Source organism: Platichthys flesus, chromosome 10 (assembly GCF_949316205.1).
Source record: "Platichthys flesus chromosome 10, fPlaFle2.1, whole genome shotgun sequence".
Classification (NCBI taxonomy): domain Eukaryota; kingdom Metazoa; phylum Chordata; class Actinopteri; order Pleuronectiformes; family Pleuronectidae; genus Platichthys; species Platichthys flesus.
The window spans coordinates 4,943,090-4,956,893 of NC_084954.1; the positions used below are offsets into that span (position 1 = coordinate 4,943,090).

Here is a 13,804-nt window from a genome sequence, read left to right on the forward strand (position 1 = left end):
GAGTGTTTCAGCTGTGAGCCGGCCTGCCTGCCTCCTTCTAGGGTTTGACTGTCTCCACAGAAAACATTGCAGGAATATTTCCGCCCCTCGGCCTGGGGGTCAACTCAAGTATCATCCCTAGAACCACGTTAACACCTGGTCACCAGCTACCCACCATGCATCTTAATGCGTCTCTGATCACCGCAGGTTGTACGTTCTGTTGAGATTTTGGACAGAAATGAAACCTTCTTTGTGTGTTAATGTGTTTTCAGAGTGACGTGATCAGGAAACCTCAGGGTCAGATCGAACTTAACTCATTCTGCAGTATAGTTCGTGGAGAAGGTGCACAGACATTTCAAGTAAGTGGAAAAAACAAACTGTGTCTCGTTCTAACTTTATCCTACAAGATCTGCAAAGAAGTGAAATGGTAGTTTAATATTTACAGATCTTTACTACTATTTGAAAACGAGTGTGGTATTATAGAAACTAGTCACACACAGCTGTGCACATTATAGAGCTGCATCACTGCAGAGCTTTACTGCTGCATACCAGAGGAGCAGCTCAAGATGACATCAGGTGTAGCATTGGACTGGAATGTTTTCCCGGCTCTTTGGAAGCTGATTCTGATCTCCTCTGACATCATGATGCTATCTCAGTCGGCCTGGCTGAGTATTTTTCCCATAATTCTGCCTTTTTCGTCTAATCAGTTGATTACGGAGAAGAAGACCTTCTATCTGACTGCGGACTCACCCAACATCCTGGAGGAGTGGATCAGGGTCCTGCAGAACATTCTCAAGGTCCAGGCCAGCAGCCCAGTTCCTGTGGAGACCACCACCAAGCCCACTTCGAGAGGTTGGCTCACAAAGGTCAGGACCTTTCACCCAGAATGTGATATTTAAACTTCTTCAAATCTCAATGGAATAGTTTGACATTTCAGTAAATTAGCTTATTTGCTAACTTATCGAGTTTAATGAGAACAACAGTTGTGTCTTCTCAGCTAAATGTGCATGTAGAGACAGGAGCAGTTTTTTTAACTCTGTTTTTGTGCAAATTTAAATAAACTAGATATTGTTGTTGGGGAACTTTAGAGGTAGATTTAGTTACCTTTGAATAGAACCAGGCAGGTTTTCGGTTCCTAGTTACAAGTCTTTATTCTAACACAAACTAATTTAAGCTACTGGCTATATCTTCATATTCTAACTCATTAAAGTATTTATTTATAATAGTAAATGTTAAAGATTTTATAATTATTATGATTTTAATTATTATTATTAATACTAGTAGTACTGCAGCAAACTATTGAGTATGGGGTCATTTCTTTAATGGTAATTGATTGGGTCTGTAATGATAAGTTAATATAAGATAAGTTAATAGCACAAGTTGACATCTTAAAATTGGTTGTTAGTTGAAAGATTGTTCAGTTTAATGGCAAAGAAAATAAGTAGTTCAGACTTTAATTAAGGACATGAGAGACTTATACAGTAAAAATTTAACCTGATCAATTTAAAATGTCTTAGGTCCATTTTAACCCCTGGGCTTCAGGTCAGCCAGGCTCTCATTGAAGATGATTTTCAGGCCTATCGTCCTCTTTCAGACAGACATGGAAGTGCCTGTCACTGCGGTGGGGGCGGTGGGGGTGGGGGGGCTGACAGAGCGCTCTTCAGGCAGATTCTTCAAAACCGTTTTCGCGTTGGGACATGGCGATAAGAGCCGAGCTGCTGGAATTCCACGAGCTCTGTCTCTTTGTCTGTGGGTGAAGTCAGGACACTTAAACAGTTGACAGGTGTGTGTGATGGGTCTCTGACCGATGACTGACGGCCTCAAGCAGAGAAGATGTCCTTACGCCGACCCCCCACCCCCCCCCTCCCACAATCCTCTGCCTGCGAGTCATCTTTGATCGGCTGGTTCTGACCATGCTCGGTTCAGACAGACGCTGTTGTTCCTCTCAGCACAGTTAACCCCAGTGACCCCATTAGACAGATACACAGCTGGTTTCATGGTGAAGAGTCCCACTCTGTTTGTTTTAATTTACAGAAATCCCAATTAGAAAGTGATGTGTAATTATCATCTGTAGTTCCTGGAAGCAGCAGAGGAATCCGAGGTGCGTGGTCGGGCTGTTTTCACTCGACAGGACTCACTTGTTTCTGTTCTTTGGAAGGAGAACAGCTCCAGATTGGATTTTTAAACTGTTGCTGAAGTCACTGAAATGGCTTTTTAAATGATTTGCACACGCACGGCGCCCGCCCCCTCCAAACTCCTGGGACATCTGCTGGTCAGATGCAGAAATCTGTAATTCACTGACTAACATCTGTCAAGCTGTTTAAAAAACGATTCAACGAGCACACACGCACAAGAGAAGAAGAAGAAGAAGAAGATGAAGAAGAAGAAGAAGAAGAAGAAGAAGAAGAAAAAGAAAAATATCCAGATAGTCTTGGAAAGCTTTTCTCATTGGTGTGTCTGCTGCTCTGTCTGTTTCAGGTCAAACATGGGCACTCGAAGCTGGTGTGGTGTTCTCTGGTTGGAAAAGCCTTCTACTACTATCGCAACCAGGAGGACAAGGTTCACAAAACACCTCTTTAATTAGTTCTTATCAAGACTTATTTAAAAAAAGGATTTGTACGTACATGCTCTGTAGCGGTTTGTTTATTCAAATTGATATTTACAGGCTTTGTCTTTCTTGTTTCAGCTGCCCCTGGGTCAGCTGCAGATGCGCGAGGCGTCGGTGCAGGAGGTGGATCGCTCCTGTGATTCAGACGAGGATTATGAAGCAGGTAGTCGAGGTTTCCTCTCCTCCCACTGCACCTTGGTGGTCCAGCCCAGAGAGCAGAGCCCCACGTACCTGCTGATCGGCACCAAGCAGGAGAAGGTACAGGAGCAGAAAACTTCTTTAACAAATGCCCACTTGTTCTTTCCATGTCTGTATGTTAACAGGTATTTTACCATGCACAGGAAACGTGGTTGTATCATTTGACTGTAGCTGCCGGCAGCAGTGCAAACTTCAAGGTGGGAACGGAGTACGAGCAGCTGATTGGTAAACTCCTCGATGCAGAGGGAGACCCAGGTGAGAAACCGTTATTCTACAATTAACATGATTAACCTGTGTTCTATCATCAGTACGTCATCCCTGGTTTGTTAGTAATATTTAGTCATTTTGGTTTTGAGCTGAGAGGAGATCAGTGGAAACATCACCAGCATCTTAATGTTGGTGATGTTTCTAACCTGCGACAGACACGTAAACTTTGGGCGAAGTTTCAGGTTTCAAGTTTCAAGATTTTATTATCAAATGCACCACAATAACATTAAGCAGTCGCTGGCAATGAAATGCTTGGGTCACAGGCTCTCTTCTAGCAATGCTCAGAGTATTACAGGCAAAACTAAAAATCTCCAACTGCGTCCTTCTAATGTGGAAGGACAACTTTTTCTGTCTGGAAACATCCTTCTCTCCTTATTTAGTAAATTAGAACCAACAAGAAGAACCAGTCGAACTGATGTTGTCCAGGCTGCAGAGAGCTTCTGTTTGTTACTGTGATTATTTTAGTTTATTCAAATCCAGACTAATTTAAGACACGTGAACATAAACATGAAGCTGATGAACATTTGATCTGAGTTTGAACACTTCATGTATATTTTTAACACGAGATGCATGAACCTTTATGAGTGGATTTGAGTCTTCTCAGTAGCTTGCTCCATGTTATTGGATCCACAGAGTCTGACGGTGCTAATCCACTCTGCAGACACTGTTTACGGCTGCACCACGGCTGTGTGTGAACTTCTGTCAGCTGTTGAGTCATTAGACCTTTGAAACTCAATCTTTATGTTTGTCTCGGTGCGCATGTGTTTGTGTGGGTTTAAATATGTGTGTGTGTGTGTCTGTGTGTGTGTCTCCTCCTTTTCCCAGAATCCTTCTTGTGGAGGAGCGAGGCCTTGAGCTTCTGTAAGGAGGGCCTGCGCTCGCCTCTCACCACCCTGCCCTCTGAAGCTCTGCAGACAGAAGCTCTCAAACTTTTCAAGGTCAGCTGCTCCACCGCTCAGCCTCGTTTCCCGCTCTCACTCTCTTTTGTTCCGTCCCAATTACTTTGAACTCTCCTCTTGCTTTCATCCTCACCTCCAAATCCCGGTCTCACTCTCACCGCAAAACGTCCTCCCGCCTCCTCCAGTTTGTCCCGACCCCACAGCCACCACCTCCCCCTCAACCCCCCTCCTTTATCCGCCTCCACTGCTGGATGCGCTCCGTGGCCATTCTCTTCTTCTTCTTCTTCTCCCTCCTCCTCTAAACCAGATCAAAAGCTCAAGGACGGGGGCCCCGGCTCATTAAAAGTGTGGAAGAGAGATAATGGGCTTGATTATCTGCTCTGATGAGGCTAACCTTTCTCCTGGTTTACAGCCTGTGAGAGAGGACCCCTCTTTGAAGAGGAGACATGGGAGGTCAGGGCCTCCAGAGGGTGACAGCAATGGATATGAAAGCTGCAGGATGGGGGCGGAGAGACGGGATCAGAGCTTGTAGAAAGACGGCAGATCCTTTTCTTTTTCTAGTCTGTGGCCACTGGTGCGCCCACCCAGAAGCCCCCACGCTGCCCGACTCACGCTTCACAGCCCGCTCGGCTGCAGTGGGCCTGTGGGATTGAAGGGTGAATGGATCGGCTCTCGGTTTGAGGAGCCGGCCGTGAAAAACAGACCCGAACACATGAAAGAAAAAGGATGAATGGAGGTGACACGCGTCTCTGAGTTATTAGAGAATCTGACAGAGACGATGAAAACTGATAAATGAGTTCTTTGTTTTCAACCGTCACAGTGAATGAAAACAAAATAATGAAGCTCACATTTCTTTCTTCACACTGGAGGACTCACTGAACTCAGGCCATGATACTTTCTGTTTGTTCTGAACATCACCATCACTCACAGTTTGTTTTTAAATCACTGACATTGTTCAGCTTCCTCTCCCTGGTGTCGGTTTGCCTCCACCTGCTGGTAGCTCACTGAAGTACAGCTATCACACTGAAAAACAAAATAATAATGTAATAACAGTCTTTTTTCCTTCCTCTGCAGTCCTGTCAGCTCTTCATCAACGTGCTGGTGGAGTCTCCGTCTGTGGACTACCACACGTCGCTGGCCCAGAATGCTTTGCAAGTGTGCCTGACCCACCCGGAGCTGCAGAACGAAATGTTCTGTCAGCTCATCAGGCAGACCAACGGCCGGACGCCACACAACCACTCCCTCACGCAGGTCAGACTGGTGCCCGCTGGAGATATTAGAGATACAGACGAAGGGAACATTTATCTTTATTCAGGCTTTTAATTATTTGCAAATGAGATAGCAAAATCCAGGTTGGTTAATGTGAAGGATTGAGTTCCTGCGATCAAAATGAAAAAGCCAGTTCAGACATGGTATGAACATCCATCCTGAGTTGTCGGAGCTAAGTACAGATGCGAACGCACTCAAATCCGCCCTCAATGCTTCCTGAGGTGAGATCTGATCACAAGTGGTCACAGGAGACACATTCAGGACGTGAGCAGGTGTGAGGAGAAGAACTTATCGCTGTCCACTCGGGATCGGACCTCTTAGGACGGAGGTTGATACCAGGTCCGAGCAGAGCCTCAGTTATCCTGTGATTTTAAGTGTTTCTCCTTTTACCTCCTCCTCCTCCTCCTCCTCCTCCTCCTCCCTCTCCTCCTCCTCCTGCAGTGCTGGCAGCTGTTGTCTCTGTGTGTGGCTCTGTTCCTCCCCCAGCAACATTTCCTCTGGTACCTGAGACAGTATCTACAACGCAACGCTGACCCGAGGTGAACGAACAAACTCACTGAACCCCTTTAACAGTTTACATTTAGACTCTCTTACTCATACCACTGCCGACATCTGCTTTCTCCACACAGGAGTGAGGTGGGGAAGTACGCGGTGTACTGCCAGAGGTCTGTGGAGCGAACCCTGCAGAACGGAGAGCGGGAGGCCAAACCTTCACGTATGGAGATCGTCTCCATCCTGCTGAGGAACCCCTATCACCATTCACTGCCGTTTAGCATCCCAGTGCACTTCACCAACAACACCTACCAGGTAGCTCCCAGCTGCAGACCTGTCCTGATTGTTACCGTCTCACTTGGACGGATTCGGACACATCATCACCCTCATCCTGTCTCGTCTTGGTGTGGACTAAAAATCCAAAGTCTGAGGGCGAATCAGATGCTACCAAACACGACCTAGTGGTTGATTACACCAGGAGACACTCTCATGGTGATGAATGTTACATCAGCTTATTTCAAAAACTAGTCAACAAGCTGTAGAATTTGAAAAGCTCAGACTTTGAATAAGATGCTTCACTCCAGTCCAGCACCATCTTGGTTTTTCTTCAAACCAGAGTTACTACATCTGGAGGATATTACCCTCATGGTTGAATGTGAGAAGTAGAATCATTTTCTCAGACTTCTATAGAAATCAACATCTTTTGTCCACCACTGGAGTCGCCCTCTGCTGGTCATCTGAGAGAATACAGGTTTCAGGCACTTCTGCATTAACTCCACTAAACCTAATGAAGGAAGGAAGAAACTGTTTATGGTTTGAGAACCTGTAGTGTTTTTTATACTGATGTTTATTTACATTCTCTGTCCAAATCAACTAAATAGTTAAAATAAAATACATCTCCTCTTCATCACGTGTGTCCTCTTGTTCCCTCGTGTCCTGCAGGTGGTTGGATTTGACGGCTCCACCACAGTTGAAGAGTTCCTCAACACACTGAACCAGAGGATTGGCATGAGGAAGCCACAGCTGTCGGGGTTCGCCCTCTTCACAGACGATCCTTCGGGGAAAGACCTGGAGCACTGCCTGCAGCCGTCTGCCAAGGTACCACTGTGGGTCGCTGAGCGGATGGTTGGAAGGAACCTCCACACTCCACTGAGGCTCTTCTGTGGTGCATCCAGCCAAAACCATTTGTGTCATGTTGCCCTAATAATCCAGTGAATCAGTAGGAAGTAGTTAGGGACTGTTTAGACAAATTAAGGCTGTACAAACCCCCCTAATCAACTCTAACTCTAATTAAATTCCACTCAATAATAAAGTTGCGCTTCCACATTTTGTCTGATTATGATCAGTGAAGCTCCTCCAGCCCATCAGTTGTTCCTGGACAGATCAGTGTCCTTGTGTTTATCCACCTGAGGATTTCATACGTCTGACTTGAGACTGACTTTTATTCCTTCTGTCAGATCTGTGATGTCATTTCCAAGTGGGAACAGGCCCTGAAGGAGCTGCACCCTGGGAAGAACGAGGGGACTCGGATTGTTCGACTAACCTACAAGAGCAGGTAGGATTTCCATTGCTCACACACACACTATCGTGGCATCTTTTATTATGTGGTTATAAATCTGTTTTAACACAGAACACAGGCCACACAGTAAAAGCTGGCAAAGTAATCTGTGTTCAGGGCTGTGATCGGATTCCTTCATCTTGGAAATGAGGTGTTTTAAATTCCAGCTTCTCATTTTCTTTTCTTCTTCATCTGCAGACTGTGCTTCAGAGCTCAGGTGAAAGGAGAGACGGAAAGAGAGCGCCTCCTGCTGGCTTATCAGGTGAACGACGAGGTTCAACAAGGCCACTTCCCTGTGAACAAAGAGCTGGCTCTGGAGGTGGCTGCCCTCATGGCTCAGGTCAGTAAAAACAGATACAAGTCTTTTTGTTTTACCACCTTTCAGTTCCTCACCCCCACTGCTCCTTCCTCTGATTCCAGGTGGAACACGGGGACCTGGAACGTCCCGCTGCCTCCTCTCCCTCCAGCTCTCCTCAGTCTAAATCGCAGCTGATCCTCCTGCAGGCCTTAGAGCGCTTCTACCCCAAACGCTACAAACAGGACTGCAGCTCGGAGCAGCTCAGGTAAAACTAACACATCACACAACTTCCTGCCCTCACACCCATTAATACTTGAATGTATGAATCTGCTCCATCTGCATGTACGACAGACGGAGCAGATTCAGATTCCACGTGGTAGATAACTGTCTCTTTCCTCCTCACAGAGACCTGACTGAGCGTCTGGCCACTAAGTGGTCCCTGCTACGTGGGTGCAGTGCATCCGAGTGTGTGAGAATTTACCTGACTGTGGCCCGGAAGTGGCCCCTGTTCGGAGCCAGGCTCTTCAGCGCCAAGGTAAAGTGAATACACTTGACTTCGCTCATTGTTGTTTGTGAATTTGTGACTTTTACAAACGTAGTGAAATTGTGTGTATTGCAGGGTTGATGTACAGGTAGATAACTGGAAAATGCATTTTTGAACTATGTGTGGCATCACTTATCAAATGATATCCAGTATGATGTGGAATCGTGTTCTGATCAATGTAAACTTTAGATTTTTTTGATATTTAGTTCATACACACACACACAAACACACACACACACACACACACAGAATATAGCAGTGAAAACAATAAGCTGCTGGTGTGGATCAGACTCACAAGGATTTGATCTGGATTAGAAAAAACACTTGAACCTTCAGGTCCACTGGTCTCCTTCTCGTGAGCTCAGTGTGGAACCAAACAGGACTCTGTGTGTCTCCTGGTGGGACACGTGTAACATGAGCCTTTGTTTGGACTGTCCACAGCCTGTCCCCCCCTCTCCTGTGGAGCAGAGCCAGGTGTGGCTGGCCGTCAATGAGGATGGACTGTGTGTGCTGGACTACACAATGGTGAGCATCACACTGTGCACAGCTTACACCTCGTCCAAACCAACATGTCACATGTTGTCACGTGACATACGAGGATAGAAAAGTGTGTCCGAGTTCAATAATTTGCAATGATGCAATTTTGGTGGTCAAAGGTCAAAGGTCACCTCGCAAAACACTTTTTGTTGCTGTAACAAAATCTTTATGACAATTGGGATAAAATGATAAAAAGTAAAAGGTCAAGTGCACTGTGACATCATCATGTTCTGCAAAAACACACTTGGTACATGTACTGGGTATTTGGTGTTTTCAGTTCTACCACACACCACACAGCCATCATATAGGGTCCAGTGCCTTGCTCAACGACACCTCTTCATGACTGGATTCAGAGAATCAGGAATCAGAGCCCACTTTCATTATTTAACCCCACAACTCAGAGGGTGAGGTTGTGACCCTATGTCCTGCAGCTTGACTGAACGTGGGAATCGTTCAACTGCAGGTCGAGAGCATTGTAGAATTTTAAAAGTCTTTTTATATTTAAATTTGCTTTATTTCAGGGTTCTAAAAGATTTATTTCTGCAGTTTTGCAGCTGCAGCGCACGGCTGAACGAGCCGCAGCTCTGAAGTGGGTTTTGTTGACCCGCTGGTCTGGAAGTATTATGATTCTGTGGCTTTTTAAAACACCAGAAATCCACAGGAAAATCAAACCGCCGGCCTCAGATGTGACGTTCCCGACTCTGACAGAAAAAAGTTCCAAAGTGTAAACAATGTTAGAGTGAGCTCTGTAATTTCCAGCGGCCCCATGTTGATCCATCACATTCTTGGTCTGGCATCAGCGTCGCCCATCGGCTCCCAGAAAAGTCAGAGGAAGAAAAAGCAAAGGCCAAAATCACATCATGTCTTCACATTCAATTTGAACTTTAAAAAAGTAGAAACCAAAATAATTTCCTCAATGAATTAAAGCTCCATTCAGGGACCTGCAATAAAATCTGAACGTGCTCCTTTTTTATTTTCCATTTCCACGTTTCTTACCATGCCAGTGTTTTTCATGTCGCAGCACACGCTGGTCACTTACTCGTACCAGTGTGTGATCACCTTCGGGGGCTGCCGGGACGATTTCATGGTGGTCGTCAGCCAGCAGAGGGAGCCGGGGGTCGGCAAGAAGAGTGTGGAGAAGCTGCTCTTTGGGATGGTTAAACCCAAGGTAAGACTCCGCTGCAGGGACCAGTTTATACCCAATAACCGCCTGTTCCAAGTGATGATGCACTGGAGGACCTGAATTCATCTGACCGGGCTGCAGGGGTTTGTAATAACAAGAAGCTGAGAACCTCTGATCTGCAGCATCTGCAGATGAGGGGAGCAGGAATGTGGGAGTTTGAGATGTTGACGCTTTATGAAGAAACTAGACAAGAGTTAAGAATCCGCCCTGACTGACTATAATGTAGAAAACTGGTTGTTTATCTTATTTTATGAGCAGATCCACATGGAGCTTTAACACAGAGTCAAGTTACTGCAGAAGGTGAAACTAATGAGAGTAATTCGATTCCTGATTGTAGATCTTTGGGGTTTCTCAGGTTTTTACACGATACCCGTCTCCGATCTTGATGTTAAAGTCATTACTGTCGCTCTGGTGTGTTCTGACTCAGATTCTGGAGCTGACTCTGCTCATGGCCAGCTACATTAACCACTGGAACCCGAACCTCCCGTCTGCGGCCCACCAGCCGCTCGGCCACTGGGACGTGGACAGCCGGCACTTCCCCACCATGAACTACACCACCAAGGGCCCCACGCTACTGTGAAGGCTGCAAGTAACCAGCGTGCCTGAGCACAGGGAGGCGTCCGTCCCACTCAGACCTTCTGGAGGGCGTCAGGTTGTAGGTACAGAACAAGCAGTAGGAGACTATGTTTCTAAAACTGTTTCTCATGAAGATTTAGATTGAGATATTTAGACTTTTTTATTCTTACAACAACAGGGTTTCAGCTCTGTGTTGTGGAAATGGACTTTGTTACAGGTTGTCAGTTGTTCACCAAGACTTTTCACACATACGTGACAATGCACCAGAATTTAAGTACATGTTGGGTCCTGTGCAATTAGAAAGGGACTGATATGGTTTGACTCGTAGATTCTAGAGTCGTCATTGGATATATATCACACTATCACTTGTTTTCTTTATTCAATCTATGACTTAAAATATCCGAGAATGGTAATAAATGTCTCTCACAGGTTCCCAGGATCTGGGTCGTCGTATTCAGATTCAACCAAAACGCCAAAAAAGCCAAATAGGATGAATTTTACCATCATAGAACATGTTAAAACAAGATGAAATCTAATACAATAAATCTTCTTCATAAATCCAATTCTACCCAAAGTACAAATGGATTTTCCTTTTGAGCTGTGGGGGGATGGGGCTGCTTTATAACTTTTGATAATCCTCTGATATTTTTAAATGTGAAAGTGAATTTTTAAATATAACTGGTACTCAATAAGGAAATGGGATGTTTTTTAATTTACTGTCAGTTTAATGAATCTGTAAATTTCAGATTTAAATAATCAACAGTTGATAAAAAAGGGGGGGTTACGTTTTTTAAAAAGAACAAACCAAAATATTTGAATGACTTGAACTGTCTTGGATGAAACCACTGTCATGCTCATTACTTATTTATTTTACTTCCAACATTTTTTTTGCTTTTGTTTAAAAAGGAAATGATTTCTCTGTCACTTTTAAACAGAAAAACTCAGTTTGTGTTGATGTAGCAGAATAATTTAAGAGCAGAGTGAGTCTGTCCCTGCTTCTGTTGTAAAGTGAGTAAAACGGTTTGAGAGATGGTGTTGTTATGTCGACTGTATGTGCGTGTGGTTATAATAAAATAAATATATGGGACTTCCATCATTTCTTTATAATCTCATTTCATATCTTTCACTGGTGGAAAAATACTTAAACCAAGTACTTAAGTTCAAAGTTAAGAAACTCATCTGGTACTTTATACGTCCGCTTCAATACATTCAAGTGGAAGATATTATACTTTCTACTCCATCACATTTATCCTAAGGTTGTAGTTACTTTCCAGAAAAAGTTTTTACAAACAGATCTGCTTCTAAAATATGATTAGTTGTTTACCTCACAGGTTATCGCTGTCGACTCAAAGCCAGAAGGTTCTTGGTTCAGATCCTGGTTTGTCAAAGGAGTCTTTCTGTGTGAACCACACGTAGATTTACCTTTAACAGATACAACATGGCACTTCTGCTTTAACATTCTAGAAACATATTTGAATAAATGCAAAATTGCACTTCAAATAATCAATATATTTAGTATAATGAGCTGTGTCTACTGTCTCTATTAAATATGAGAATTATTCATTATAAAAATAAAGAAAATTAACAACTCAACAGTTTAATTGTGGACATTTATATTTGTAACCATCTAGTTTCACTTGGTAACGATTCCCTCCCAATAAGCAACATCTATTTTAGATGGAGGCTGGAGAGACGCCTCTGGGAGCATTGTCGCCTCTGGGAGAAGCGTGGCCTCCGGGAGCAGCGTCGCCTCCGGGAGCAGCGTCGCCTCCGGGAGCAGGGTCGCTTCCGGGAGCAGGGTCGCTTCCGGGAGCAGGGTCGCCTCCGGGAGCAGCGTCGCCTCCGGGAGCAGCGTTGGCTCAGATAGCTGCGTCGCCTCCGGGAGCAGGGTCGCTTCCGGGAGCAGGGTCGCCTCCAGGAGCATTGTCGCTTCTGGGAACAGCATCATCTTTAGGAGCAGTGTCGCCTTTAGGAGCAGTGTCACCTTTTATAGCAGCATCGCCTTTGATGGCGAAGCTGCTATCAAAGGCTTTTTGGAATTTGGTCGTTCGACCCCTTCAGAAGGTCGTAGAAGCTTGGGGATGGTACCAATCGAGCCGCCGTACTCAAATTAGATCGGACAAAACCACTATCCAAGTCTCTACGAACTTAAGAATATCTCCTTCTCCAATGTGCTTTCATCCCTTATCCTAACCCTAACCCTAACCCTAACGAAAAAGTTTTCAAGTTATCTTTCTGCGTTACTTTCTCATTGTCCTCTGTCTTTGGTGAATCCACACACACATATAGATATATCCTCAGTATTACATGTGTGTTCTAAATTGTGATATGTGCTGCTGCTGTTGTATTTTGTGATTATTTGTGCATATGTATGTGAATACAGCTGGATAACTATAGCTTGTGCACAAACCCTCATTGTTTATTATATAATCATGAATATTAAATATTGAGATTGTTAATTTAATTTTTATAAACTGAGACTGATCTTTACAGATTGACTTGTTGGTCCCTGTAACCAGGGTGGTGCCCCGTGGCAATAAGTAATAATTACAGATTTTATTATTCTTAATTGATAATTGTATTGTTTTCATTAATTATTTAACTATTCTTAATTGATAATGTATCATTTCTAATTAATTATTTTACTATTCTTAATTGATACCTTGATAATTTTTTATTATTTTAATAAATATTTTTTTATTATTTTATTATTTAATCCCGAAGGCAGGCATTATAAATGTAAGCCTGTCATTATGTTTTAAGCACATGCCAAAATCATTTACTCTAATGAATACACAACACTTGTTTACCTGACGATGCATTTCTACGGGGACCCGTCCGAGTTGTCCTGCTACTCAACGTAAATGCGCACGTTGTCTTCCTGATCTAGCTCCTGAAACCAGTACATCTTATCGTCTTTGTCTCGGCCAATTGGCTGCAGCTGTATTTTATCCGGGTCCTCCTCGTTGATGGCGGTTTTGAATTTGACATTTTCATCATACTGACACTTGCACAAATACTGGATAGAAAAGAAAGGCCCAGAATAATTAATAACACCAATATCGGTTATCACAGGATGTACATGACGTCATTATTGTTTTAGTTTAGGTAAAAGCAACATACATGAGCTGTGGAAGAAGAACAAAAACTGCAGTATTGATTCTATAGCTGGAGGATTCAGAGCAGCTTTGAAGCAAAGAGGCTAATGTGCCTCAAGACTAGATCGAGTGAATAAAACCAGAACCAACAAAACATAAACCCAGTGTGCTCACTTTAAATATTGCCGTTCTTAAATAAAAATCCAATTATACAAATTAACTGATTTTATTTAATCTTGTGTCAACACATCTTACCGCTTCAGCAACACAGGCTGAACATTACAACCTCACGGTTGGA

The 13,804-nt window shown here is 43.9% G+C and overlaps 1 protein-coding gene across 1 annotated transcript in view; it reads left to right on the plus strand.

Moving 5' to 3' along the window:
- plekhh1 (pleckstrin homology domain containing, family H (with MyTH4 domain) member 1) overlaps positions 1-11,501 on the plus strand; it is a 28,849-nt gene extending 17,348 nt beyond the window's left edge. The window contains exons 14-30 of the mRNA XM_062397924.1: positions 252-338; positions 687-845; positions 2,458-2,538; positions 2,666-2,845; positions 2,929-3,040; positions 3,878-3,990; positions 5,026-5,202; positions 5,662-5,759; positions 5,850-6,027; positions 6,655-6,810; positions 7,170-7,267; positions 7,469-7,610; positions 7,691-7,833; positions 7,974-8,103; positions 8,554-8,637; positions 9,671-9,817; positions 10,260-11,501. Of these exons, the coding sequence (XP_062253908.1) occupies positions 252-338; positions 687-845; positions 2,458-2,538; positions 2,666-2,845; positions 2,929-3,040; positions 3,878-3,990; positions 5,026-5,202; positions 5,662-5,759; positions 5,850-6,027; positions 6,655-6,810; positions 7,170-7,267; positions 7,469-7,610; positions 7,691-7,833; positions 7,974-8,103; positions 8,554-8,637; positions 9,671-9,817; positions 10,260-10,412 (2,238 nt within the window). The 3' untranslated portion in view covers positions 10,413-11,501. The remainder of the gene's footprint in view (positions 1-251; positions 339-686; positions 846-2,457; positions 2,539-2,665; positions 2,846-2,928; positions 3,041-3,877; positions 3,991-5,025; positions 5,203-5,661; positions 5,760-5,849; positions 6,028-6,654; positions 6,811-7,169; positions 7,268-7,468; positions 7,611-7,690; positions 7,834-7,973; positions 8,104-8,553; positions 8,638-9,670; positions 9,818-10,259) is intronic.
- Positions 11,502-13,804: the final 2,303 nt, after the last annotated feature.